Below are 24,939 nucleotides of genomic sequence, written 5' to 3' on the forward strand. Positions count from 1 at the left end.
CCTTTCCTGGGTAAGAAGAAGACCCTTTCAGTCAACCACCAAGAGTGCAGTTCTTATGGCTGCTAACACAAGAAAGGGTGCAGTGCAGAACGAACCTACGTAAAAGGAAGATTGTGGAGTCCCCAACATGTGAAGTATGCAACCAAGCAGATGAGACGGCTACCCATATAATTGCAGAGTGCCCTTTTGCCGATCAGTTCTGGAGAGTGCTTGGGATCACAATGCCAGTACCCAGTGCAGAGAGCTCCCGCTCTGTGCGGGGTCTGGGGAAGAGTGTCAGTGGCAAGCCTTACCCTCGCCTGTGCAATGCGAGGAGACCGCGACTCGAACCCGGGACCTTTCGGTCACAGGCGATAAGACTCTACCGCTTGCACCAGGCCGCCCTTCGCTTGGGATCATAATGCCATCTTGCCCAAATGGGATTCGGTCTATTCACTTCTTGAACTGTTCCCCACACATACCAGCAAAACATTTCAGCACTTTTGTTGCTTTATGCTGCTGGCAATTGTGGAAGCGATGAAACGCTGTAATCTTCAAAGAGGACAGGGCCAACCTGTGCAGAACGATGATCGCCTGCAAAGATGAAGCGGCGCTATGGATGCATTGCTTGCCCAAGCGAGACAAGGCGATAGGAGAAGACTGGTGTGCAATTTTTTGTTTGGCAATGTAAACTTCCACCCCGAAAAACACTCTCCTGAAATCTGTAATGTCCTCAAATACTGATAGGCTCTTTTGAGCCAAGATCAATGCCCCCCCGGTAATCATAAAAAAAAACTTGCTTTTGGCCCTATCCTGTAAGTACTATGGATTTATTAACCTCGCCAATATAGTATCAAGTTGTCAACACCTACTTCTGAAGTCATCTGACTTTCTCTTTTATCCACAGGCTTCAGAGCAGTAATTTATCAAGCCACCATCAGTTTCATCTATACTCGTTCTTTCCATCTCCATCTGAATTATTCTTATGGTGTATCTCATTCCTGAATGGATGTCGATTATCTCGTGCCAGAAACACATTCATTTTCCTTCCTATCTCAATCCAACTACAGTCGGGCCGCTTACTGACACCTCTGTCCTTCATGGATCTCCTCACTCTAAAAACTTCTGCCCATTTCCCCATCTCAGCGTACATATTCAAGAGGACATAGGGTCCAGAGTTCTCAGGATCAAAGCTCAAAACAATGTCCCAGCTGTCCATCCCCCCAACGCAACATTCTTATGCAGCCTGCAAGCACCTAGCAGAGAAGCCCAAAGCACAAAGTCAGGTTCCATTGTCATGTCCTTTATGAGCTCAGAGAAGCTCGACCGGCATGGCCAAGCAAGTCAACCATGCATGTGTAATGATCTCGGGATGGCGTTATCCCATGATCCTTAGTTATAGAATGGAAGCATCCCAGACCCTCCTCCGCCAATCCAGAGTGCCACAGGTTGAGAAGACCCCTATCATGATTCATGGTGACAGAGTCTTGGCTCTCATTGCTGCACAACATTCTCTCAAAAAGATGCAACGCATCTTTTGCACGACCATTCTGTGCATAACCAACAATCATCGCATTCCACGACACGTTTCTAGCTGCCATTCTCTCAAATAGTCAAAATACCATAGCACTATCATTTTTTGAAATAAAATACCATAGAACTATCATCGATGGAACCTGTTTTCAGGTACATGTCTATGAGGGAGTTCCCAACAAACACATCAGATTCTGGCCCAAAGTCAAAGCGAATATCTTCCTTGAGGGCATGCACATGAGCTTGCTGACCAAGCTGAAGGTCAGCAATATTCCCACTTGCGTTCAGAAAATTTCCATACGTGTAATGTGTTGGTTAGATGGAGTCTCTTTTCAGCTGGACAAAGAGCCTAATTGCTTCTTCCTCCTCACCATTCTGGGCATATGCTGCAATGAGCATATTCCTAGCAATGACATTCTTCTCGATCATCTGTGAGAACACCTACTTGTTAGATTGATCTCCACCAGTTGGTCCAACGGTCAATTGGGCTCTTGATCCGCGCCTTGATCGGGGGCGTCCAGCCGTTCTCCTGGCTGATGGGCCCCGTCGCGCAGCGCTATAAAGAGGAAGGTGGGGGCCGGGGCGCAAGGTACGAGGTTCACCGTAGCCGCCAGCGCCCCGTCGAGGTTCCTAGCCCTAGTCGGATCTAGAAGGGCGCGCTGTAAGCGACGGGAAGTCCACACCGTCTTCACCGTCGCCACTGGTCCGCGTCTACGCTGTTGCTACCGTCGACGACCTAGCGGGCGCCTGCACGGCTTCCCCTACACCGACACGTCGCGGCCACCTTGTTGGCGGCGCCACGTCCGCGACTGCACTCGACGAGGTACATTACCAAGTCTGCTTATCTAAGTTAAGAATTTCTCCACTGATCTGTATCTAGAGGTCCTACAAGTCTATCACACCTGAATACCTTCCTTGCAGACTTCGCATACCTAGTGAATATGGATGTTTTCGAGACAATACTCCTGGAAGGCATGGAATCAAAGATACACCTTGCGTCCTTGCTTCCCACGTCCTCCGGTCCTCCCACACTTCGCATACATGTCCACTAGGGCATTGTTCAACACCATGTTATCCCTAAGTCTGTCGCACTCAACGCCGGAGCCATGTATTGGCCATAGAGGGCTCCGCCCCCCCCCCCCCCTCCTTGCCCCGTAAAAAAATGAGGATATATGCTGTGGATGTGCAAGCTCCGCCATGCTAGCTAATGCAAAGCTACATGACTGTCCAAGCAAACAAGTTAGTCATACAATAGTAGAGATGTAGTAGTAATAATATGAGTATATCCGTGCCAGTAATAAATAATACACTTGCAGCAGAACAACCAGCTGCTCTTAAGTGGTAGTTCAAGGATGCTACAGTATAATGGGCCCCTCCTTACCTTTGATTCACGCTACGCCACTGGCACTTCACCGTATGGGCATGGACCTGCCGTCCTTCCCTCTGCGCAGCAAGGCCCACACATGCACTCATGACACTTGAGAGTGTCACCTCATCCGGAAAGAAACCAGCATCCAGCATCTCGACAAACAGCACGAGCGCCTCATCCACAGGACCGTTCTGCTCGTAGCAAGTGAAGTTGTTCAAGGAAGGCCTTATTTAGATCGTAAATTTTTACAATCTGGATACTGTAGCACATTTCGTTTGTATTTGACAAACTTTATCCGATCATGGACTAACTAGGCTCAAAAGATTCGTCTCATGATTTACAACCAAACTGTACAATTAATTATTTTTTTTACCTACATTTAATGCTCCATGTATGCGTCTAAAAATTGATGTGATAGAGAGAGTGAAAAAACTTAGAATTTGGAGGTGATCTAAACCAGGCCGAAATGAGGTTCAGCTCTGGCATTGCATCGAACACCCTGCGCGCATCCTCCGGGCGCTCGCACTTGGCGTACATGTCCACGAGCGCGCTCCTGATGTGCACGTCGTCCGCGTGCGGCGACCGGGCGATGAGGCGGTGCACCTGCTCCCCAGTCCACGGTCCTCGAGTCCTTCTCAGCGGTGCACGCGCTCAGGGCGCTGGCGAAGGAGTAGACATTGAGCATGAAGTGATCGGCGTGCATGGCGGCCAGGAAGCGAAGCGCGTCCCCGGCGTTGTATGAGCACTGGTCGGGGTCTGGCATGGCCTCGAAGAGAGCCAGCGCCTCGTCGGAGCAACCCCAAGGGAGACTTCAGAACGCACGCGTGAGCAGCTCGGGCGCCGGGGAGGTTCGGCGCGGAGCGGAGGAGGTTGGCCAGCGGCGACGACGCACGGAGGTGCGCGACGAGTTCTTGGCACATAGGCCGCTCCTCTTATAATTCATACTTTCTAGCTTATTTTTTAGTTGAATTAGTATTTTTCTCTCATAATAAATCAGTCAGAATAATATTTATTTGTTTTTTCAGCGAAGCGAACGGACCAATAGTCAGCTCGGTAGGTCACACTGATTGATAAGACAACACAGTTCTGAGTACAGAATGACTACATGCACTCAAGCTCCTTCCGTTTTTATTTACCGAACGTATTAGGTTTGTGCGTATATTTGATCATTATGAGTCTTTTAAATATATATAAATTCATAAGATAATATTTATGTTTTTAGATTCACTATAAAAAATTGTTTCATAATACATAATTCATAGTTTGTAAAACTACAGGAACTTTTTAAATTGAATGATCAAAAATAGTAATGTTTGACTTAGGACAAATCTGATGTGACCAGTGGCGAAACCAAAACTTTTTATAAGGGTTTTTATAAGGGGGGCTAGACAATACGTGACACCTCGTAAACATGATAAATATATTTGGAGAGTTGGGGATGGATCTTAGATAAATATTTGGGAAGATAGCTAGATTCCGTCAAGCCACAATCTTATGGTTTTAACACCTCGTGGCAATAATTTGGTTACGTCAGTGAAGGAGCTCATTAATCTAGTGACCGATGCATGGTACGAAAAATTAATAAACGACCTATTCTAGCCTGTGGATGTACGTCCACCGAATTTTACAAATCCCCCTTAGATCTGGTAGGGAGGATGTAGTAGCATGGCACTACAATTAGAATGGTTTCTTCTTTGTCCGATCTGCTTACCATTGTCAATGGTTGCATAAATTTGGGAAAATAGAGTGAATGAACAAGCAAGTGTAGTTGTCGATGAGGAGGTGTGGGCGAATTTGTGGAAGCTTAATGTCCCGACCAAGATAAAAAAAAATGGGAGGCGAGTCCTACATGGCTTGCTGCCATGTAGGGGTGTCCTTGTCAACAGGCACATCGAAAATTCAGGGACCTGCCCAGCGTGTAATGATGCTTGTGAGGATATCAAGCACCTTCTGCTTATGTGTAAGCGTGCAAGAGAGATTTGGGAGACAATTGGAGTATGGCAGGAGATTGAGAGGGAGGTAGGAGGTGACCGATCGGTGTCTATGGTAGTGGCTGAATTGATAAATAGATCAAGAACTCTCGCTTTCCTTAATCATTTGGGGTTGGCCGAATTGATCTTAAGAGGTGGCTGGTTCATATGGTGGGAGAGAAGGAAGTTAGTTCAGGGTGAAACCATCCAATCCCAAGGGAGAGCAACTTTATCCATTGTTACTTTGACAACAAATTATCAAAGAATTTTGAAGAAGACTGACAAGCATGCTGAGGGATGGAAGAAACCACCTGAAGGAATTTTGTTAATAAACATTGATGCTACCTATAGACCTCAAAGGGGTGACAGGGGTACAGGAGGGGTTTTGAGAGATACAAATGGCGTTTTCATAGCGGCAGCTCATAGCTTTTATCGAGCATGTGGTGGATGCACCAACTGCTGAAGTGCACGCTCTTAGAGAGGGGCTCCTACTAGCCCACCATGTTGGATGCAGCCGAATCATGATTGAGTCGGACTGCTTGGAGGTGGTAGAGACTATGAAGCAGCGGGAACACCAATTTATTAAGAATGTGAGATGCTTTGGCAGGATTTTTCTTTAATTTCCATTGAGCATTGTAATAGAGATATTAATAGAGTAGCGCATAATTTAGTAAGTTTAGCTATTCAGTCAAATCATTCTTGTATTTGGGTCGATGAACCCCCTAGATTCATACTTGAAGCCCTGGTGATCGATGTAACACTATTTTCGAATCAATAAAGTGCGTCAGGTGGCTTCCTAAAAAATATATATGTTTCAATAGCTTTTCAATGCTTTTACATATAAAGCATAATATTTATCATAAAAAAGAATGAAATAATAAAATTTTTACTATGCAATTGATTTTTTATAGGTACTTACAAAAACTCAATGTGCTTGGGGGGCGGGGGGGGGGGGGGGGGGGAGGAGGCACGGCCGGCCCCCTGGTTCTGGCAGTGAATGTGACATATAAAAAAGAACCGGAGGAGTATTACAGAGAACAGGTCACCTCTCCACATCAGCTAACTGATAAGTAAAAAACAACTCATTAGAACACCCGCAATAGTAGAGCAAGTTACTAGCTCTAAGATAAACTCTCCAATAATATTAACTTTTATCAATGTCTCATAATACGTTTAGAACTGCATGACAACCCCACGTGATCTTAAAATATATGTATAAGACTAGTTCTTGATTAAGAGCTAGCTTTTCTCGCTCTTCTTTTAAAATATGAAATAAAATGCTTAGAGCTTGCTCATAAGTCATTATTGGAGCTGCCCTTAAAGCGCACAAATCTTCCTTAAAGCACTGCACAAATCTTAGAACAAGGTGGACAACGAGGATCAGCATTAGGGATGGCAACGGGTCAGATAAGGTGCGTATGGGGTAAAAATCTGCCCACAATGACGCCCTCGATATTTAGCTACGCTTGTCCTTAATGCGACCCGCAAGTCCAATGTCACACCCGCACCCACATCCGCGGGTCCCCGGTTACCCGCGGTTGTGTTAGTAAGAAGCTAACATTTAACAAAAAAAAGTTATAGAATTGAAAGAAAATAACACATAATTATCAATTTATCATCACCAATGAATCAGAAGTTCACAGCAACTTAAATCTTGTCTAGTACATACTATGTAGACAATAGTCCATACAAATCATCCAGAGTTTTACATACGCTTGTGCCATATTGGAGAGGGAAAATAGAAAAACATATGTTTCGGGCCTTGCGGGTCACCCGCAGGCAAACTATGACACCCGCACATTAAGCCATGTTGTCTCGCCATGACACCGAGGCCTTGAAGCTCGACGCCATGGGCCATGGCTCCAAGACATGTTACCCATGGCGCCAAGACATGTTACCTCGATGGCTGAGCTCTAGGGTCCAAAGAAGGAAATAAGCCATCCTGGAATGTAAACACGATTTTTTTGTAAAAAAGGAAAAACAAAAAGTCACCAGGGATGCGGCCACGGGCGACCTCACGAAGCACCTAGGAGGTGAAGAGGGAGAGCACAGAGAGTCTGCAGTAGGCAATGCATGCAACAGTGACCGATATTGTGGGTGGCCTTCAGTCGAGAATTGTGCTTTGTTTAGGAGCTGGCCATCTTCACTCAGCCTTGCATCATCTTCACTCAAAAGTCATCGTAGAGGTCACGCCATGATCCATTCACCCATTCCTTCGTAGGGCTGCCGTCGCACCCTAACTACGCACGCATGCACCGGGACACATTTTTTCACCAACGAGCCCCACATCTGAGACTTTGACAACGCGGTCGGTGGTGACAACGTCCCCTTACATCACCGCCACCACCAACAGAGAGACTGCCCATACCCATCTCATGACCTGGTTTGCCCTCGTCCTTGCCAGATCTGCCTCGTCTCCACTGGATCGGGGCGGCATCGTTGATGGAGGCGAAGAGGAAGGGTGGGATGGTTGACGTCATGGTAAGACGAGGGTTGAGGAGCGGGTGGGCAGTGGGGAGTCGTGTGGATGCGGAGAGCCAGAGTAGCGATGAAGCATGGGTGCACGGACGAAGGCCAGAGTAGCGAGGTTACCGAGAGGCGAGAATGTACTGGTTAAATTTTCTCTTATCTTTTGTTGTTGCATTCGTAATAGGAAATATGAGCAAGTATGTATTACTACATGCATGTGCAAAACTCTTGGATGGACACATACAACCAACCAAACATGACCTTGTACCAGATCATACAATTCCATACAACCAACCAAACATAACCTTGTACCGGATCATACCATTCCATACAACCATCCAAAGAAAAATCATGTATCATCATGCACATGTAACCAAACAATGAACATGTAGCATACTATTCAAACTTGTCTTTTGCATAATCCATCAATCCAGGATGATCCATCCCATTCATTTATATACACCTAACCAAACACTACCTTACTTCCTTGGCGGTATAGGGCGTGGAAGAGGAGATGATGACTCATGGCGGTGGATGGCCAAGGGCAACACAAGATGGAGCGAGGGCAAGGATAGGGCACGATGAAGGAGCGAGTGATGAAGGAGATGGGGCTTCCTTTTTCATAGTGGGTTGATTTGGGCAAACGAGCGCGAGATTTCTGGAGGGAACAAATGCTGGGTGCAAGCGAAAGTGCCCAAAGGCCCCAGTCAGGAGAGCGAGGGAAAACGCCGGGTGGACGATTGTTTTTCTTCCTTTTTACTTGTAGAGATATGGAGATAAAGATGAAATCAATCCGTTGTAGTATGCTATTTTAAAACACCACTATAAAAATATCCTTCATTTTAGCATAAGCTACTTTTATTACTGTAGTCTTTTCCAACAACTCAATTCTAGGCTTTATAATAACATTGAGTCGAGTTCAAGCAAATGAACACTTGTCCCAGGTGGGATGACTTTGTCCCTGAAAAAAGAGGGGCGGAAGTCACAGTATATATAGGAAGCATCTCATAGTATATAGGAAGCAAATGAACACTTGTCCCCGTCCCTCGAACTAAATACTACCTAAGTGCTAAACATATTGTATGGATTTATTTGTAAATGTCTATTTCAGAAATGGTACAAATGATGGTCCTAAATAGTAAGTTTGTGTAAGATTGTTGTCACTATGGGTTCAAATTGAACAACTTATATATTTGTGCTTGGTTCTGAGACCTGACGCCATCTCAAAGTGGAATATCCCATTGGGATGTTCCCGTTCCTCGAACCAAACACTATCTAAGTGATAAACATATTGTATGGATTTTATTTTAAAATATTCTATTTCGAAGATGGTACAAATGATGGTCCTGAATAATAAGTTTACTATAAGATTGTTGTCACTATATGGGTTCTAGGGGTGGGGAATGTAACGACCCGAATTCGTTGCAACCTAGACAACCGTTTTGGTTTATCAAACGGAGACAGCCACCAACCATCCGTGAATACTTACAATGTGCAACGCAACACTCGACATCAAGAACCCACTGAAGCACCTTGTGAGAAAACCCGGATAACCATGGTTAGGCTCATGTCCGGAGTGGAAGAGAACATCTACGTGGAGTAGCAATCCTTCTATTGACATCATCAACACCACAATCATTTCTAAGGACGTACCTCAACGTGATGCCATGGTCATTGATAACATTCAGTTAATGACTTAGCCAATTCAGCAGAGACATGGAATACCAGACCGTCCGCCAACACACTGGACCATCTGATAAAAGTTAGGATAGAACAGAGCTAAGTGGAAATTAAGTTGTTTCTTATTTGTGGACTTGGACCCACATGTTAGCATGAGTTGGAGTACTTCACCAGCTGAAGGAACACTATCCCACCCACCCTCTCACTTATCCACTCATTTGCAAACACCCTCTCTCTCCCTCTCAAGAACAAGGAAGAGCCCTAGAACTAGAGAGAGAAAGCAATGAAGAGAGGATTGGAGGAGGACAGGAGGAGGAAGAAGAAAAGCATCAGCACCTTCCCATGGATTCCATCAACCTCTTCAACATAGTCACGGTGAGCTCAAGAGAGCAGCTCTCATTTTGTGGATTTTGCCCAAAGTAGTTAATATGTGGTTTTTTATGGAGGTTGGAAACGATGGAGACTTGGATGGAAGAAGAGTTGGATCTTCAATCTCTTGGCTATGGAAGCTCTTAATCTCAGAGCTAAGGATCTTTATCCCGATCTCAAGGTTTATCTCTTATCTCATGAGTTTTGGTTTAACCCCTTAGCCTTAGGCCACACTTAGTGAAACTATCTTACAACCTAGCCGTAGTGAGCCTAGTAAGCCACCTAAACTACCATAGGAATGTTTGGCACATGCAAGATGCACAACTCCATAAATCTAAGCTTGAAGTCTAGGATTTCCCTAGAGCATAGGTTCTGTCGCCCGTGTGACAGAGTGTTCGTCAAACCGACGGAGTATCCGTTAGGCCTAAGGAAACCACTAAGGAACCTTATCCCCCGTCAGCTTAGCACATCGGAGCATCCGTCAAACCATGCAGAGAGCGACACAAGCATTAGAGAGCACCTAACCGCACAACCGGAGCGTCCGTCACTCGTAGCAGAGTATCCGTTGAATTATAGAGAACAGTAACCCAGCAACCCAAGAGCACCTAGTTCATACCAGAGTGTCCATCGATTGATCGGAGTATCCGATGTGGACAGAGAACTCTAGATAAGTCTAAGTCCCAAAACCTATTGGAGTCTCCATGAGCTCCATGGAGCTTTCTTCGATCTGTATAGAGCAAGACCAGAGACAACACATCTCGATATCTAGCACAGCGGAATGTCCGTGGGTAGGACAAAGTGTCCGCCAGTCACTGGAAGACCGAGCTCGCTTAAGCAACCTACCCGAGTAATCAACCTACAACCAAGATAGCTTAGTCATACCCAATGCAGTAGTAGAGCCATAGTGATATGACTCTCCCTAGGTTCTAAAGTAGTAACCTAATCCTATCCACCCATGTTCCTCCTCACCGTTTCGATCGTCGATGAGTCTCTTAGTCGATCTCTCGTATTCTTTCAGGACCGTCTCAAGTAAGGAACATGTGTAAGTCTTCGTCGTCATCTCCTAAATGTCTAAATATCAACACCACTAGGCAGGCACCCCACTATTATGAAACCTACTTTGGATACTTATCAAGTTACATTATGAGTCATGCATTACACATAGTCTTGGATGATGATCACCTTCACACTACACCTAGAGTAGCTTAATAATATGTAGAAGCCTCTCATCTAAACAATGGGAATGGGGATGCTTAATGCTTATTGCTTAGTTGATTGGGCAACAACAGAAGTCGAGCATGAGAAGGGAACTCATACTCGCGCGTGTAGGATGCTACACCTGGATAATTAACTACTAAAACCAATGAGGGTACAACTTGACTTACCTGACTAATCTGGTTAAGGACTAATGTTCCTATTATGATAATCCTAATGATAACTTGGATATCTTGCTCATGCGAGGGTTAGGTCGTCATGAGTGTGGGATCTTAGACGACATAGCTTGTGGAGCTATAAGGACCGTGTATTGGGATACATAAGTTCGAGTAACCACTCGTACAGACCACATGTCACGGATAGGGTCGACAAGCCGAGTAACTAGTTGTGACCTGTTTATCCGTGAAACTGGCAAGGGGGATGTCATTGGTCGGGAATGTCCGGGACATTGACTAGGAACCTAGTCGAACCTTTCGTTGGACATTCGGGCCGGATTAGGGAAAGGTTGAAGACGTGAGGCAACCCTAATCTCCGGTGCATGAGATATGGAGGTTTGTCACGTTTCTCCGTGTGGGTACAGTTGTACACCTCTGTAGAGTCTTGAAAGCCTGAAGTCCCTCGAAACAGAACTATTCGGTTGTTCTTTCTTTTTATACCCATGATAGAATGGAAGATGGTTTATGAGCACCTTGCTATAATGATAAATACCTTTACTTATAATGTCGAGCATAGCATGTCATAATCTTAATGAACATCATTGCTTTTCGCACTTACACAAATGTCTGATAATTACCCTGTGCATCCACCAAATATTATGTGTTGGAATTAAGTCCTGCGAGTACGCAATGTACTCACGGTGCAGCCGTTAAGTTGTTTTGTAGGAACGATGTAGATCAATGTGAGTCGAGTCTCCATCACCGCTGCCTAGTAGCGTCAGGGAAGGGCGACCCGAGCATGCTACAAGTTAACTCCATAGTTTGTCCGAGTGACCTTGAGTGATCAACTCTAGAATGGATTCTGGATCTCACCTGATGGTTGGATTAGACCACGTAACTTATGTAAATTTTCTCCTGTACTTTTATCCAATATAATCCGTTTGAGCATTATTCATTAGCCTGTGCCTTTGGTATGTGAACTATTGTATGCCACTCAACCTGATCCTGAAGAGGAGTTGCTACGTACGCTCCTAGGGCCCGCGAGGTTGGTTTGCCTAAATTTAGCCAGTCAAGTGGATGACACTCGATTTAGGTGAGTTAACGTGGCGGGATCCCCCCGACTAGGAAAATACCCGATACTCAATCACCGAGTCTGAATTACCCAAACCCGTACCCGATGTACCTAAACCCAAAATACCCAATCATAATCCGAATTTAGTTCGGGTAATATTCCTCAGTATCGGAATTACTAGATATATCTCAAACCTTTGCTCTTCTATTCCTAATAAATATGAAGACATTAAGTGGTTTAGTGCAATGTAAATCTATTATTTGGAATGGCTCGATGTAGATCTATATTAACTGAATAATTGGTTTGTTGTTAATTAAGATGAAGACATGATGTAATTTGAAGGACCGGTGTTTATTGGTTTAAAATGCTACTAGAATTCTTTAAAAACGTTGGTTTTATCAATTTTAGGTATATCGGGTAAAACCCGCACCTAAATTTTTGGGTAATACTTTTTTCGATACCAAAATCTATAGCAATTTCTAATACCTGAATTTTCAATTACCCAAATTACCCAACATGAAATTTTCGGGTAACCCCGAATGCCCACCCTAATGGATTTTATCATGCTTTACCTTTTTTAAGAAGCCTCTTCAATGAGGGCAGAGAGTTCCTGCTATTCACTTAATAAGAATAACAAAATTGACCTTATGTATTGAGAAAATTGGGAACAAAAACCTTACAAAAATTTGGCCCAAAGAGCCTGGTTGGTTCGCTTCTAAAATTTTTCATGCCAGATTTAGCAAGCTATGATTGTGCATAGTATTTGGTTTATAAAAAAAACTTATATAACACTCCTATTTGACTCGTCAAATTTATAATAATTTTTTATTCAATTTTGACTAACTAAATCTTTGGCACGACCAATTTTAGAAATCATGATCCCCCCCCCCCCGACCCCGAGCACGATCGAACGGATCAACGAGAATCGAGAACCCCTCTCGCTCTTTCCCCACCGCTGCTCCTGCTCCGCGGCGGCGTCCCGCACGCCATCAGCGCCGGCTCACGCATCGCTCAGCGCCTGCCCCGCCGGCTCGCCGCGCCTCCGAGCGACGACCGGCACAGCGCGCCTCCGCTGCGCCGCCCTACGTCGCCGAGCAAAGGCGCCGAGTTCAGCAGCGCGTCGCCGAAAGGTGTCGCCATTGTGGGAACCCTACCGAGATCTCGGGTGAGCACGTGTTTTGACAGGGGATTTTGCAAGAAGTTATTCTGTTTCCTCGACCTATCTCTATCTGTTCTAGGTCTCCTTGTTTTTTCCTATTCCGTCCGGAAAGAGGAATCCGTTCTCTGCTGCAGTCCTACTCTTATGATTCCATCTCCGCTTTGAATTCGATCCGATGGTACATAAATCTTCAGTACCGGACTTATATTGAAGAGAGAATTATTTATTTGGCACTAAAACAAATCAGTCTTTCGTACGTAGCACTAAAAATTTTGAACTTTCTTATCTAGCATCGAGTTGAAATTTTCTTCTCTAAATAGCACTGCCGTTCATTTAGAGCAACATTTCGTTAGTTGACTGTATTGACCGTTACACTTTTCTTTAAGAAGGACAAAAAAATACCCTTCTACTTATCACGCAGCTCGTCTCCTCTCCGACCACGTGCGCACACAGTCCTAAGCTCGCTAGTAGCAAGGCAGCTGAGCTCCCAGTCCCCGTCCTAAGCACACAGTCTTAAGCGCACAGTCCCAGTCCAGCACATGTGCGCACAGTCCTAAGCTCGCTAGCCATCTGAGCTCCCAGTCCTAGTCTAGCACCGCAGCAGGACAGCAGGTCGTCGGTCTCGTCTCGCCATGAGCAAGGAGAAGCACCACCGCGACTGGATCCTCCGCCGCTGCTGCGGCGCCATCGCCGCCTGCATCCTCACGCTCGCCGTGGTCGGCTTCATCGTGCTCGTCATCTACCTGGCGCTGCACCCCTCCAAGCCGTCATTCTACCTCCAGGACGTGCAGCTCCGGTCCATCGACCTCAGCGACAAGACGCTGGACGCGTTCACGACGTACCGCGACGAGCCGGTGACGGTGCCGGTGTCGATGCCGTCGATCTACCAGGGCCACAAGGACGTGTCGGTGTGGTCCCCCGTGATGTCGGGCGACGCCGTGCCCGTGGCGCAGTACGTGGCGGACGCCATGAAGCAGGACATCGCGGCGGGCTACGTGCTGCTCCACGTCAAGGTGGAGGGCCGCGTCAAGTGGAAGGTCGGCATCTGGGTCTCCGGCGGCTACCACTTCTTCGTCACCTGCCCCGCGCTGCAAAGAAGGGCATTCATATCATTTTACCAGCCACTTGACGCTGTTACTATCCCAAATGAACGGCAGTGCTATCTAAGAAAGGAAATTTCAACTTGGTGCTAAATAAAAAAGTTCAAATTTTTTAGTGCCACAAATACAGAAGACTGATTTGTTTCGGTGTCAAATACATAATTCTCCCTATATTGAACTGTGCCTCCAGGACACAATCGATCGAGTCCTCTCAGGTGCGTTCGCCATCGTTTACAGTCGATACAAATTTCGCTAGCGGTTCCTTATTTCGCCTACATTTCCGGATCGAGATTTGACCTATCCCTATCTGTCTTCTCATTTCGGAATCCGTTCTGTGCTGCAATCCTGTAAGGATTTCGATTTCGTATCCGCTTCGAATTCCATCCAATGGTACATAAATCTTCAGCAATGTGTCTGCTGGACACAATCCAGTCACGAGGTCCGTTCGCCATCGTTTACAGTTCATATAAATTTCGCTAGCTCTGGTTCCTGACTTCGTTTGGATTATATTTTCAGGTTCGAGATTTGTGACATCGAATCTCCTCTAAACTGCTGAATCTCCCCCTGTAAAAGAGAGTGTTGGTGAACCAGATCTGTTGGATCCGGAATGTCACTGCTGGAGCATCAGAAGCGATCATCGGCTCAATGTTCCTTAACTGCCTGTAGCAGCACCAGCATCAAACGCCGTCGTTACCTCACAGCGCCTATATCAACTGATGCACCTGGTGCAGCGTCGTCTCCCTGGGCATCAATGAATGAAGACTTGGTTCGCCTGATTGCTTGGCGTGTGCTGGCCGGCGACTTGCTGGACTATGTCCACTTTCGCGCGGTTTGCACCCACTGGCGGTCTAGCACCGTTTGCCCGCGCGGCCACAGCATCATCGACCCGCGCTTCCACCCGTGTCGCTGGATGATGTTGCCGGAGGGCCACGGCCTGTACCCGGCCCATGGCAAGCTCCGCGGCTACATCCGCTTCTTCAACCTCGACACGGGGAGGTTCGTGCGAGCCAAGCTCCCGGTCTTTCAGGACCACTGCATCCTCGATTCGGTCAATGGCCTCCTGGTCATGCACCGGGACCAGGACACATTCATCCGTCTCTTCCATCCTTTCACTGGTGACGTTGTCGACCTCCCACCGCTTGTGACCCTTGTGCCGCATATTGTTAACCGAGACCTGCTCGGGGCTTCGCACCTGACACAACGCTTCGTCTACCTCAGAAGAGTCTGTGCTTCCTTCAATGTTAGTGCCACTGGAGTCATCACTGTCATGCTTGCACTTCATCGGATGGGCTCTGTAGCCTTTGCTACCACCCTGCATCAGCAATGGCACATTTCAACCTGGACATTACGTTGTGATAGGCCCTTGTCGTTCCAAGGCAAACTATACATGGTGCGATTGAGTTTTATACCTGAAGAGAACTCGGATATATTCCAAGTTGATCCTCCACAGGAGGACGGGGACCATGTCGCAGGCTTAGGTTCTTCATTGCCAGAACCCAAGTTGATCGCCACAATTCCAAGTGACAAGCTCGCCAAACCAATCTTCCTAGTAGAATGCAACTCGCAGATCCTTGTGGGTGGCTACACTGATAGATCGCGTTCGCATATGGTGGTTCATAGACTTGAAGATCTTAAATTGGAAAAGCTGATTCCGTTAAGAAGCATTGGAGATAAGGCTCTGTTCATTAATGATAGGTGTATATCTGTTTCCTCTAATGGGGCATTGCCTACTGTTGTCAGCGACACCATTGTTCTGCGCAGCATGAAAGATGGGTCACTTGTTCAGTACCACCTTAATACTAACACTTGGTCACGGGCTATGGACGGTTGCATCCGAAGGGGTCCGGTGTTTGGCCCCTGTAGCCTTATCTATCATATTTACACCTGTTGCCGACGTGAATATTGGTGAGGGGATCAGTATCTCTTTCTCTGTTTTTTTTTTCATCTTTGCATTGTTTTTGGTCTTTTGTTACAAGCTAGGCGATTCTCTCCTTTCAGGAACAAAGGGCAACTATACAACCAGAGCAAAGCTTGCAAGTGGAGAGCGAAGGGAAAGTGGCAGTGGCGCCTTGGGGTATAGTCTGCCTTGCTTAAATGTTTAAAGTTTCTTTAAGTTTCCTCTTTTGATGTGCTGGTGCTCAACACGTTTGCTGCTAATCTACTTATCACTCATGCTTAGTGGTATTAACTGCTACCGACTTTTGGTCTTTGTATGATGCTGGTACATTGATATTGTTCTTATCTCAAACCAGCAGAGCTTTTATAGCTTTATTATCACTATTTTCTTTAGATTTTAGGTCATTAGTGTAAGAGTCATAGTTGTTTTATCAGGATATATTTTGTCTCTTTTGTGAGTAATAATTGCCTACCCCAACTTGTTTGGGACTGAAAGGCTATGTTGTTGTTGTGAGTAATAATTGCAAGTAGTGATAATTTCTCATTTTTTTAAAGATAATGGAACCTTTTTTATTTTACTTTGAAATGTTTCTGTCAAAGGGCACTTATACTGTTGACTGTGCATTTATTATTAGTTGACATTCAACTAGAGAGTTCAGTTATGCATGCATGGAACACATTGTTTTGATTGCAGCTACAGACTACAGTTTTTCATGTGAAACTATCCTGTGCACATTTGTTGATCGTTGTCTGTTGCTCCTTTTATCGACTCCAGCTAACTGAATGTGCAATATCATTTTCCGTTTCTGGATGAATGATGTTTCACTTTAAGGGCTTGCTTGTTGCTTTATTTTCTTGTGTTGTATATTTTATCCATGGTTACTTTTCTGCATTCGTATTTGTACATATTGACTTGTTTTTTTTTTGTAATTACCCCTTTGACTTATCGAGCATTGTACTTTGATTCATCAGGCGTAAATGATTTACTATGAAGGTCATCATGATTCATTTGTTATTGCTCTTTGTTATTCGGAATGGTATCTTCAAATCTTTACCACAATCAAGAGGAGAGGAATCTTGCAATCAAGAGGAGAGGAATCTTTACCGCAATCAATTGCTGGATTCCATAATATCATGTAGACGACAAAGAAGAGACAGGCTTTTAGATTATGATGAAGTTGCACACTTGTTGCCAACAAATATGTGTAATAATTTGGTATGTATGCTAGCTTAGTGATGTATTTTCAATTATTTTGGCCATCTTATCCTGTGACGGATGTGCATAACATATCTATTGTCTATTGTCGGTTTGGAATGTCACGAGATCAAAGATTTGTATGAAATTTTGATGCATTTCTTAAGCTTTATTTGTTTTTAAGAAATGTTTAAGTTTGGAGTTACTTTGGAAAGCATGACTGTGTTGTTACCATCAGCCTGTTCGGCTGGGGCTGAAACGATCGTATACGATCATGGATTATTACTGCTGACTGGTTTGGTGTGAGAGAAAACTATTGTTCTGGCTGGAAATTTACGATCGTTTACGACCAAGCGAACAGGCTGCATGCATTTTGAAGGGAATGTAAACGCCACTAAAGGTGAAACTAACGATAAGGCATTAAGGCTTGGTTGCTCGAGTTAGACAATACAAATAAAATCTTGTTTTATGGAAAAGATATAATCCATTTTTTTTAGAAAAAGACAAGTATTTGTCTTTCTCCTTGAAAAAAAAAGAAGATGCTCTTTAACAGTTGGCAGGCTTGCCATGGAGTGCACAACATCGCAGGAGGATTATGTGACCTGAAAAAAATCCACATTATCTCTCTTAACTTTTACGAAAGTCTGTTTTTTCTCTTTGAATTTTAAAATTGGGTAAACCACCTCCCTAAACTTTTAAAACCGTTCGTTTTACGTCCCTGACCGGTTATAAGCGGTTTCAAAGACGGTTTTTTCTTTTTATTTTTTATATTATTTATTTTGGCTAAATCTTTAAAAAATCATAGTAAATCGTAGAAAAATCATAAAATGGAAAATCTAATTTTATTGGACCCCACATGATTAGATTTACAGAGTGAACATATAATATGGTATGCTTTAGTACAAAAGCATAGATCTAAATCTACAACAAAAAATTTGTACTAAAACATAACATATTATATATTCACTGTGTAGATCTAGTCGTATGGAGCCCAATAAAAATAGATTTTCTATTTTATGATGTTTCTGTGATTTGTTATAATTTTTCAAAGATTTAACCGAAATATATAAAAAAGAAAAAGACAAAATCGTCTTTGAAAACCGCTTATAACCAGTCAAGGAGGTAAAACAAACGGTTTTAAAAGTTCAGGAAGGTCGTTTACTGGTTTTAGAGTTCATGAAGGAAAAATAGACTTTTGCAAAAGTTAAGAGAGGTAATATGGATTTTTTCCTATGGACCAGCAGACGAAAAGCCCAACCAGACTCTATCGATAGAAATCTATCCAAACTGCAAGCGTTAAGCCCTACGTAGCGCTCGGCGTCTGGAACTGGGAAGCAAGGCCGCGACGGGTCTAGACTCTATAGAGGGCACTGTCTAGGGAACTGGAAGAAAGTTATGCACACAGGGCCTTGGCTCTTCTATATATGGATCGAGCGTCATGCTGGAGGAGTAGGATTCGTGTGAAGAAACCAAACACATCCCAATGGATCGATCGGATGGCTGTCTGGACTCCAATTCATGGCAATGGCGTGGCAGATCTACCGCAAGCGGGAACACTGGATATCGCCAGTCAGCTAGCCGAGAAGGTTGGTGCGGTTAGTCATGGCGCCAATCATTATTGGAGGAGAGGACGATTACGTCCGAATCAGATCGAAGCTTGAATGCTTGTGATGTCGATACCATAATGATCCTGTACGGGCGTCCATTCCGTTCGGATGGACCCGCACACGGAACGACTTGACCGGACGCGCCCACCGACTCCTTATCCCTCCCGTGACCCCTAGCGTCCACTCGTCCGCTCTCCCCCCACTCCTCCGCACCCACTCGCTGCTGCACCGTGCACCGTTCTCTGGGCCGCGCCCACGTGCCAGGTCGCCACCGCCCCTCCCTCTCTCCCTTCCTCCCTCCATGCGACCCCCACCGGAGACGAGGACGACGGTGGCGGCTCCGACGAGATAGGTCGGGTTCTTCTCTAGATCTGAGCCCTCCTCCTCCTCCTCCTCTGGATCTGAGGAACGCGGCGGTGGTTAGGGTTTCGACAAGCTCTGGGGTTCTATTCCCTCCTTCCTCCGGCGAGCTCGAAGGTGATGGGTTAGGGGCTGTTTTGTACGCTTTTTTTTTTTTGCTGTTTCTCCTGTATTGCAATGGGTTTTTTGGGATATTGCAACAGATGATTTTTTGAATGTTGCAATGGGATTTTTTGGTCGTTGTAACAAACGTTTTTGCGATGTTGCAGTACTACTGCTTGAGATGTTGCACTACATAATTTTTTATGTTGCAGCACATATTTTTCGATGTCGCAGTACATATTTTTTCGATGTTGCAGTACATATTTTTTGTTGTTGCAGTACATATTTTCGATGTTGCAGTGTATGTTTTTCAATGTTGCACTACATATTTTTGCAATATTACAATATTTATATCCCAATGTTGCACTATATAGTTTTTCCGTATGTTTGTAATGTTGCACTTGAAGTGTTTCATTCTCTTTTGGGACAGAGGTGCGTTGGGGGAACGGGGTGCGTTGGGGAAGGGGGGACAGGAACGCGGTGGGGAGCGGAGGACAGGGGCGGGTTTCGTTCTATTCCCTTTTATAGGTAGGGATGGGCGGGGTTCCATTCTATTTCGTACGTGTGGTGGGCGGGCTTTAGGAAGGACCGACGTCCATACGCACTCGCGCGCCGGACGTCGATAAGTCCCTCCTAGACTTTTGTCACCTTGACATGCCGAAGGAGGAATTAGTTATCCCGGTTAAGTATGAAAAGGGTCCCATACTTTTGTAAGGGTGTGTGGGCCATGTGGCCTCATGGGCTAAGAGTCAGAGTTTGATGACGAGAGGGAACTCGCCAGGATATGGGCTGCTACTGGAGAAGAAAAGGATCTGGTCGCCGTAGAAGAGGAAGAACCGAATGAAGAAGGCAAATACATTTGTTATCTCGAGTTCCCCTAAAAAAAGATCTGGAGTGTTTTTTTTTCCTTTTACCGATGGAAAAGCTTTTGTTTACCGATAGATGTAACATTCTTTCTTCACCGATGGAACAAATTTTGCCCATGGATGAAATTTTTGTTCTTATATGCTGAACGAACACTGATGGGATATTTCCATTTTCATCAACGACGGAACAATTTTTTTTTTTTACCATGGAAGGAACATTTTTTTCCGCAAGTGGTACAATTAATTTTGTTCACCGGAGGAACAGTACTAGCTAGGATCATCCAGGTGGTCGCTTAAACGCATGTGGTTGCCTTAAGTGGCGTTTTTTTAATATCCTTATAATAAGTGTTTTTTTTTTGTTTTACCTTTAAGTGGCGTTTCTTGTTGCATATATGATTTCTCTGCTCATATTTGTGTCTTCTGGCCAATAGTCATGGACTGCAAGGCCGTTTAACATTTAAATGATGGCGTGGTAAAACTGTGTGAGCCAAACATCATTCCTAGACGTTCAATTTTAAGCGCCTCGTCAGATGCGCATATCGGATAGACGTGACAGATCGGGGCTGCATCTAAACAAGTGCTAAGGAGTAAAGACATGTTTATTTGTGATTGTTTGCATGCGTTCGAAATCGAATGCCTGAAAGCTAAGGATTTGCCACTTGCCACGACTAGGGAACTTTTTTAGGTGCAAAGCAAACGTCTTGAAATCCGTCTAGCTACACATCAGAAGGTCTTTATTCTCTTGATGATTTTGGTGTTGCTGAACTTTAAACATGTATGGTAGTTGGGTTTGGGTCCCCGGCCCTAAGCTACTTTCCTCGCTTTCAGTACGTGTCGATGGTTCACTTCTCCCAAACGGGAGCCAAATTGCTAGCATGAAATGAATTTTATTGGCTTGGATGAACGCGCTATCGAGTGCCAAATCGCTAGTCTCGCATGTCTCTCAAGAAATGCTCTCTCATAGCTCACACGCCTCTTCACTCCGGTTCTGTTTTTTTTATTATTTCTAGAGCTCAAGTCGCTAGCGTTTTGCTCCTCTCCATTGAGGACACCCTTAACGTCTTCCTCTGAGGACCTGTTCGTTTGATCCAAAACCAAGAGAATCGGAAGGATAGAGGAGAATTAAACCCTCTACGAGTCATCTCCCTCAACCCTCTCCAATCCCCTTCAATCACTTTGATTTTGACAACAACCGACCAAGGCCTGAGTTGGTTTCCTATCACATCCTCCAGCTCGTGAGGGTCCGATATTGACGTATTATATTTTCTTTCGCCAGCAGGACAATGTCGTTGTTGCACTTTTGCTTTATAATCCTCAACCTCAATCACACACTGAAAGGCACACAAATGTAATGCACAGTGTTAGCTTAATTATAGAGGAGTTCAAAGGAATGGCTCAAACGATGAGTGAATGGAAGATTTTCCAAAAAAAGAGAGAGACCGCAACCAAGTAACAAATGCTTTAACTTCATTAGCTAGACGATGCAAACATTCTGTGGCCTGGCAAGAACTAGCTTCTGCGTGTGCTTGGAACCTTCTCGAGGCCGATTGTAATTATGTCTAGTTAATAAAGCTTTCTCTTTGCTAAAAAAAATAATGCACACTATAAAAGTCTTCTCACACCTTTTTTTATTGAGGAAAAGGAGTTCGTACAATTGTCTTGTCCGGCGCCATGGTTAGTGACACTGCGAACGAAGCACAGCAGAGTTTTGTTTAGGGCGAACATGATGCATACTGTATGCATGAAACCCGTACGTCCAGCTCCCAGTCCCACACAAGCTAGCTAGGCTCCTTAAACCGTTACACGTAGCCGCCGTTGACTCGGATGACCTGCCCGTTGATCCACCCGGCGGCATCGGTGCAAAGGAATCCCACCACGGGCGCCACGTCCGCCGGCTCGGCGACCCTCCCCATGGGGCACTCGCGGGCGGCGGCGGCCACGCGCTCCTCCGACTTGCCCGCGTAGAACATGGGAGTGGCGACGGGCCCCGGCGCGACGGCGTTGGCCGTGATCCCCGTCCCGCCGAGCTCCTTGGCCAGCACCTTGGTCATGGCCTCCACGGCCGCCTTGGTGGCCACGTACGCGCCGTACCCTGGCCTCAGCGACGCCACGTTGGAGGACGAGAAGGTGACGATGCGGCCCGCGCCGCCGCGCGACAGCCGCCGCGCCGCCTCCCGGCAGCACAGGAACGTGCCCCGCGCGTTCACGCCGAACGCGCGGTCCCACTGCTCGGGCGACGTGTCGGCGATCCGCGGGTACGACGCGTCCTGCACCCCCGCCGCGGCAACCAGCACGTGCAGGTCCGGGCCGAACGCCGCCTCCGCCGCGTCGAACAGCTGCGCCACCTGCGTCGGGTCCGACACGTCCACGGACACCGCCACGGCGCGCGGCGGCGGCCTGGAGTCGTTGTCGGCGGGGGCGGGGGCGGACGAGGAGTTGAGAGACGCCACGAGCTGGTCCGCGGGGGCCGAGTCGCCGATGTAGCCGACGACGACGCGGGCGCCGAGCGACGCCAGGTGCGTGGCCACCGCGGAGCCGATGCCCCCGGAGCCTCCCGTCACGATGGCCACCCGGCCTGCAAGAGGCTCGTGCGCTGGATTCATCTGTGCCTGTGGGAACATGTTATCTACCAGGCTACGTCCCAGTTACTGCCTTTGGCTGTGTGTGTAAGTGGTCCGAACTCAGAAGCGTCCATCGAGCCGCTTTTATAAGCAGAATGCAACTCATCATTTGCACTATAGTTTCTTGAACTTGTACAGCGCCCACCAAGCTAATAAAGCTAAAAACTTCAACTTCCCTAGCTACAAAATGGAGACTTTGGGTTCAACAAATTTTATCCACGCGAGCCAAACATCTGGAGTATTACTTAATTGTACTTCTAGATCTTCAAGTAGAAGAAGAAGAAAAAGAAGAAGACGGCGACATTCATGGCAAGGAGATGCCCTATCTCCCTAGGCCGACGTTTTACGGCAGATGCTCAATGCTGCTTCGAGTGAAATTGTGTCTTCGAGGTTTGAGCACCCAGTTGTTCAGGGAGCACCTTGTCCGGTTTCACTACTGGAAACAGGGTCTTTGCCGAGTGTTAAAAATCGGGCACTCGGCAAAGACCTTCTTTGCCGAGTGCCGCACTCGGCAAAGAATTGCACTCGGCAAAAAATGGCACTCGGCAAAGGATTTCTTTACCGAGTGCCAGGCTCTCATCAAAAGTGTGGCACTCGGCATAGGCTGCCCCGTGTAACGGTGTTCGGCCACGTCCTTCTTTGCCGACTGCCTGCTGTTAGGCACTCGGCAAAGATTTTTTTTGAAAATACTTTGCTGAGTGCCCCTGACACGGCGCTCGGCAAAGATTCAATATTTTTTTTGAAATGTCTTTGCCGAGTGCCCCTGTGAAGGCACTCGGCAAAGAGAAAATTTCTAAAAAAAATTCAAAGACCCCCTTTGCCGAGTGCCTTATTCTTGGCACTCGGTAAAGTTTTTTTTGTTTTTGGCCTCCAATTTTTTTGTGCAGCTCTTTTAAAGTACCAGGAACTCCTCGTTAGAATTTGGAGATTTTTTGTGGCTTTTTGATATATTTAGTTATTTTATTTCGTTTACTTGAATTTTTTCGAAAAATATAAATTTGAAGTGGTACGAATAATGGAATTTAATGATTCAAAAAATGATAGTCATGTTACTGAGTGTAGTGTGAGGCCGTATCCAGGAACGGACCCGAAATTTCGGACATCTTGTTCACGAAACATGACCGCGAACTTGCGTGCGAAGTGTTTTTAAATTCTATAAAAAGCAAACGAAGTCTGAAAATCATGAAACTTGTTGAGAGGTCGTGATATCGTATGTGGAGGCTATGATAAAAATTTCAGAAGATTTCGTGCACGTTATCACGTACGATGCTTATAAACCAGGACATACAAATGCTTGAGCGATTACGTTTAGGCAATGACAATGAAGACAACATTCCTCCTTCGGATAGTGTTGATGAGTTGAACAATGTTGATAGTGATGACGAGACCTATGATCCAGCTAATCTCAATCATGAAGATTATTTCTAATACATGTAATACTATGTTTTTTGTAATTATGTTTTATTCATTTTTGCATATATTTCTAATACATGTATTACTATGTTTTTTGTAATTATGTTTTGTTCATTTTTGCATCTATTTCTAATTACGTCTTGTTTTTCTTTTTTATTGCAGGTGATTGGACAAAGATGGCGGGCGATCGTCATAGATCCGTGAACTCGATTTATCAAAGACCACGTCGGCTGCAGGAGGAGGCGGAGGGGGCGGCGGAGGGATCAGACAGGAGGAGGAGGACCGCCAGCCGTAGGAGGGGGCCGTCTCCTCCCACGCCGCGTGAGGAGGAGCTAGAGGAGGAGGTGGCGCCCGTGGACGAGTCGGACGAGGAGCTGGTTCGGCAGACGGACGAGGAGGAGGAGGTGGTGACAGGCACGGGTTCTGCTTCCTCCGACTCCTCTTCGAGTGTCTACTTGCGAGGTCCCGCGAGCCTCCTATAGGTTTCGCTTCCTCACCAACACCCAGTGATTCGCCCCGAAGGGCAAAAGTAAGTAACTTTATATATTATCACCACTACTTCATATGATATGATGAAAAAACTAATAATTTTTCTTAATCACTTGTGTAGGAACTGGGTGGTTGTGTCGGGTGGTAGCGTACGGCTAGTCAATGGCATCCTGGGTCTTCTGTGCAGGCAACACTTCCCCCGCATTGTCACGTACGCATCGAAGACGGAGCCGGCCTACTCGTTTGGCCACTACGCCATCGCCCTCGATGCGGAGTACCCCAACAAGGCGGCACGGGTGAAGGCAGAGTTTTGGGTAAGT

General features: G+C 45.8%; 3 protein-coding genes and 1 pseudogene across 4 annotated transcripts; 2 read left to right on the plus strand and 2 right to left on the minus strand.

Moving 5' to 3' along the window:
• Positions 1 to 876: 876 nt before the first annotated feature.
• LOC136466232 (pentatricopeptide repeat-containing protein At2g13600-like) lies at positions 877 to 3,801 on the minus strand (annotated as a pseudogene).
• Positions 3,802 to 13,590: 9,789 nt separating this feature from the next.
• LOC136466233 (NDR1/HIN1-like protein 1) lies at positions 13,591 to 14,163 on the plus strand. Its single transcript, XM_066464647.1, has one exon. It carries the CDS (start codon positions 13,603 to 13,605, stop codon positions 14,161 to 14,163), a length of 561 nt encoding a protein of 186 aa, XP_066320744.1. The 5' UTR covers positions 13,591 to 13,602.
• A 123-nt stretch (positions 14,164 to 14,286) lies between these two features.
• LOC136464682 (uncharacterized) lies at positions 14,287 to 17,291 on the plus strand. Of its 2 annotated transcripts, none has more exons than XM_066463645.1 (4): positions 14,287 to 14,513; positions 14,587 to 15,975; positions 16,069 to 16,144; positions 16,939 to 17,291. In XM_066463645.1, exons 2-4 carry the CDS (start codon positions 14,678 to 14,680, stop codon positions 16,942 to 16,944), a joined length of 1,380 nt encoding a protein of 459 aa, XP_066319742.1. In that variant the 5' UTR covers positions 14,287 to 14,513; positions 14,587 to 14,677; the 3' UTR covers positions 16,945 to 17,291. The 2 variants fall into 2 exon arrangements, with proteins under 2 accessions (XP_066319742.1, XP_066319741.1); XM_066463644.1 differs by having other exon boundaries at positions 14,287 to 14,509.
• Positions 17,292 to 21,636: 4,345 nt separating this feature from the next.
• LOC136464684 (NADPH-dependent aldehyde reductase-like protein, chloroplastic) lies at positions 21,637 to 22,926 on the minus strand. Its single transcript, XM_066463646.1, has one exon. It carries the CDS (start codon positions 22,715 to 22,717, stop codon positions 21,896 to 21,898), a length of 822 nt encoding a protein of 273 aa, XP_066319743.1. The 5' UTR covers positions 22,718 to 22,926; the 3' UTR covers positions 21,637 to 21,895.
• Between the last annotated feature and the right edge of the window lie 2,013 nt (positions 22,927 to 24,939).

Source organism: Miscanthus floridulus, chromosome 7 (genome assembly GCF_019320115.1).
Source record: "Miscanthus floridulus cultivar M001 chromosome 7, ASM1932011v1, whole genome shotgun sequence".
NCBI classification, from domain to species: Eukaryota; Viridiplantae; Streptophyta; class Magnoliopsida; order Poales; family Poaceae; genus Miscanthus; species Miscanthus floridulus.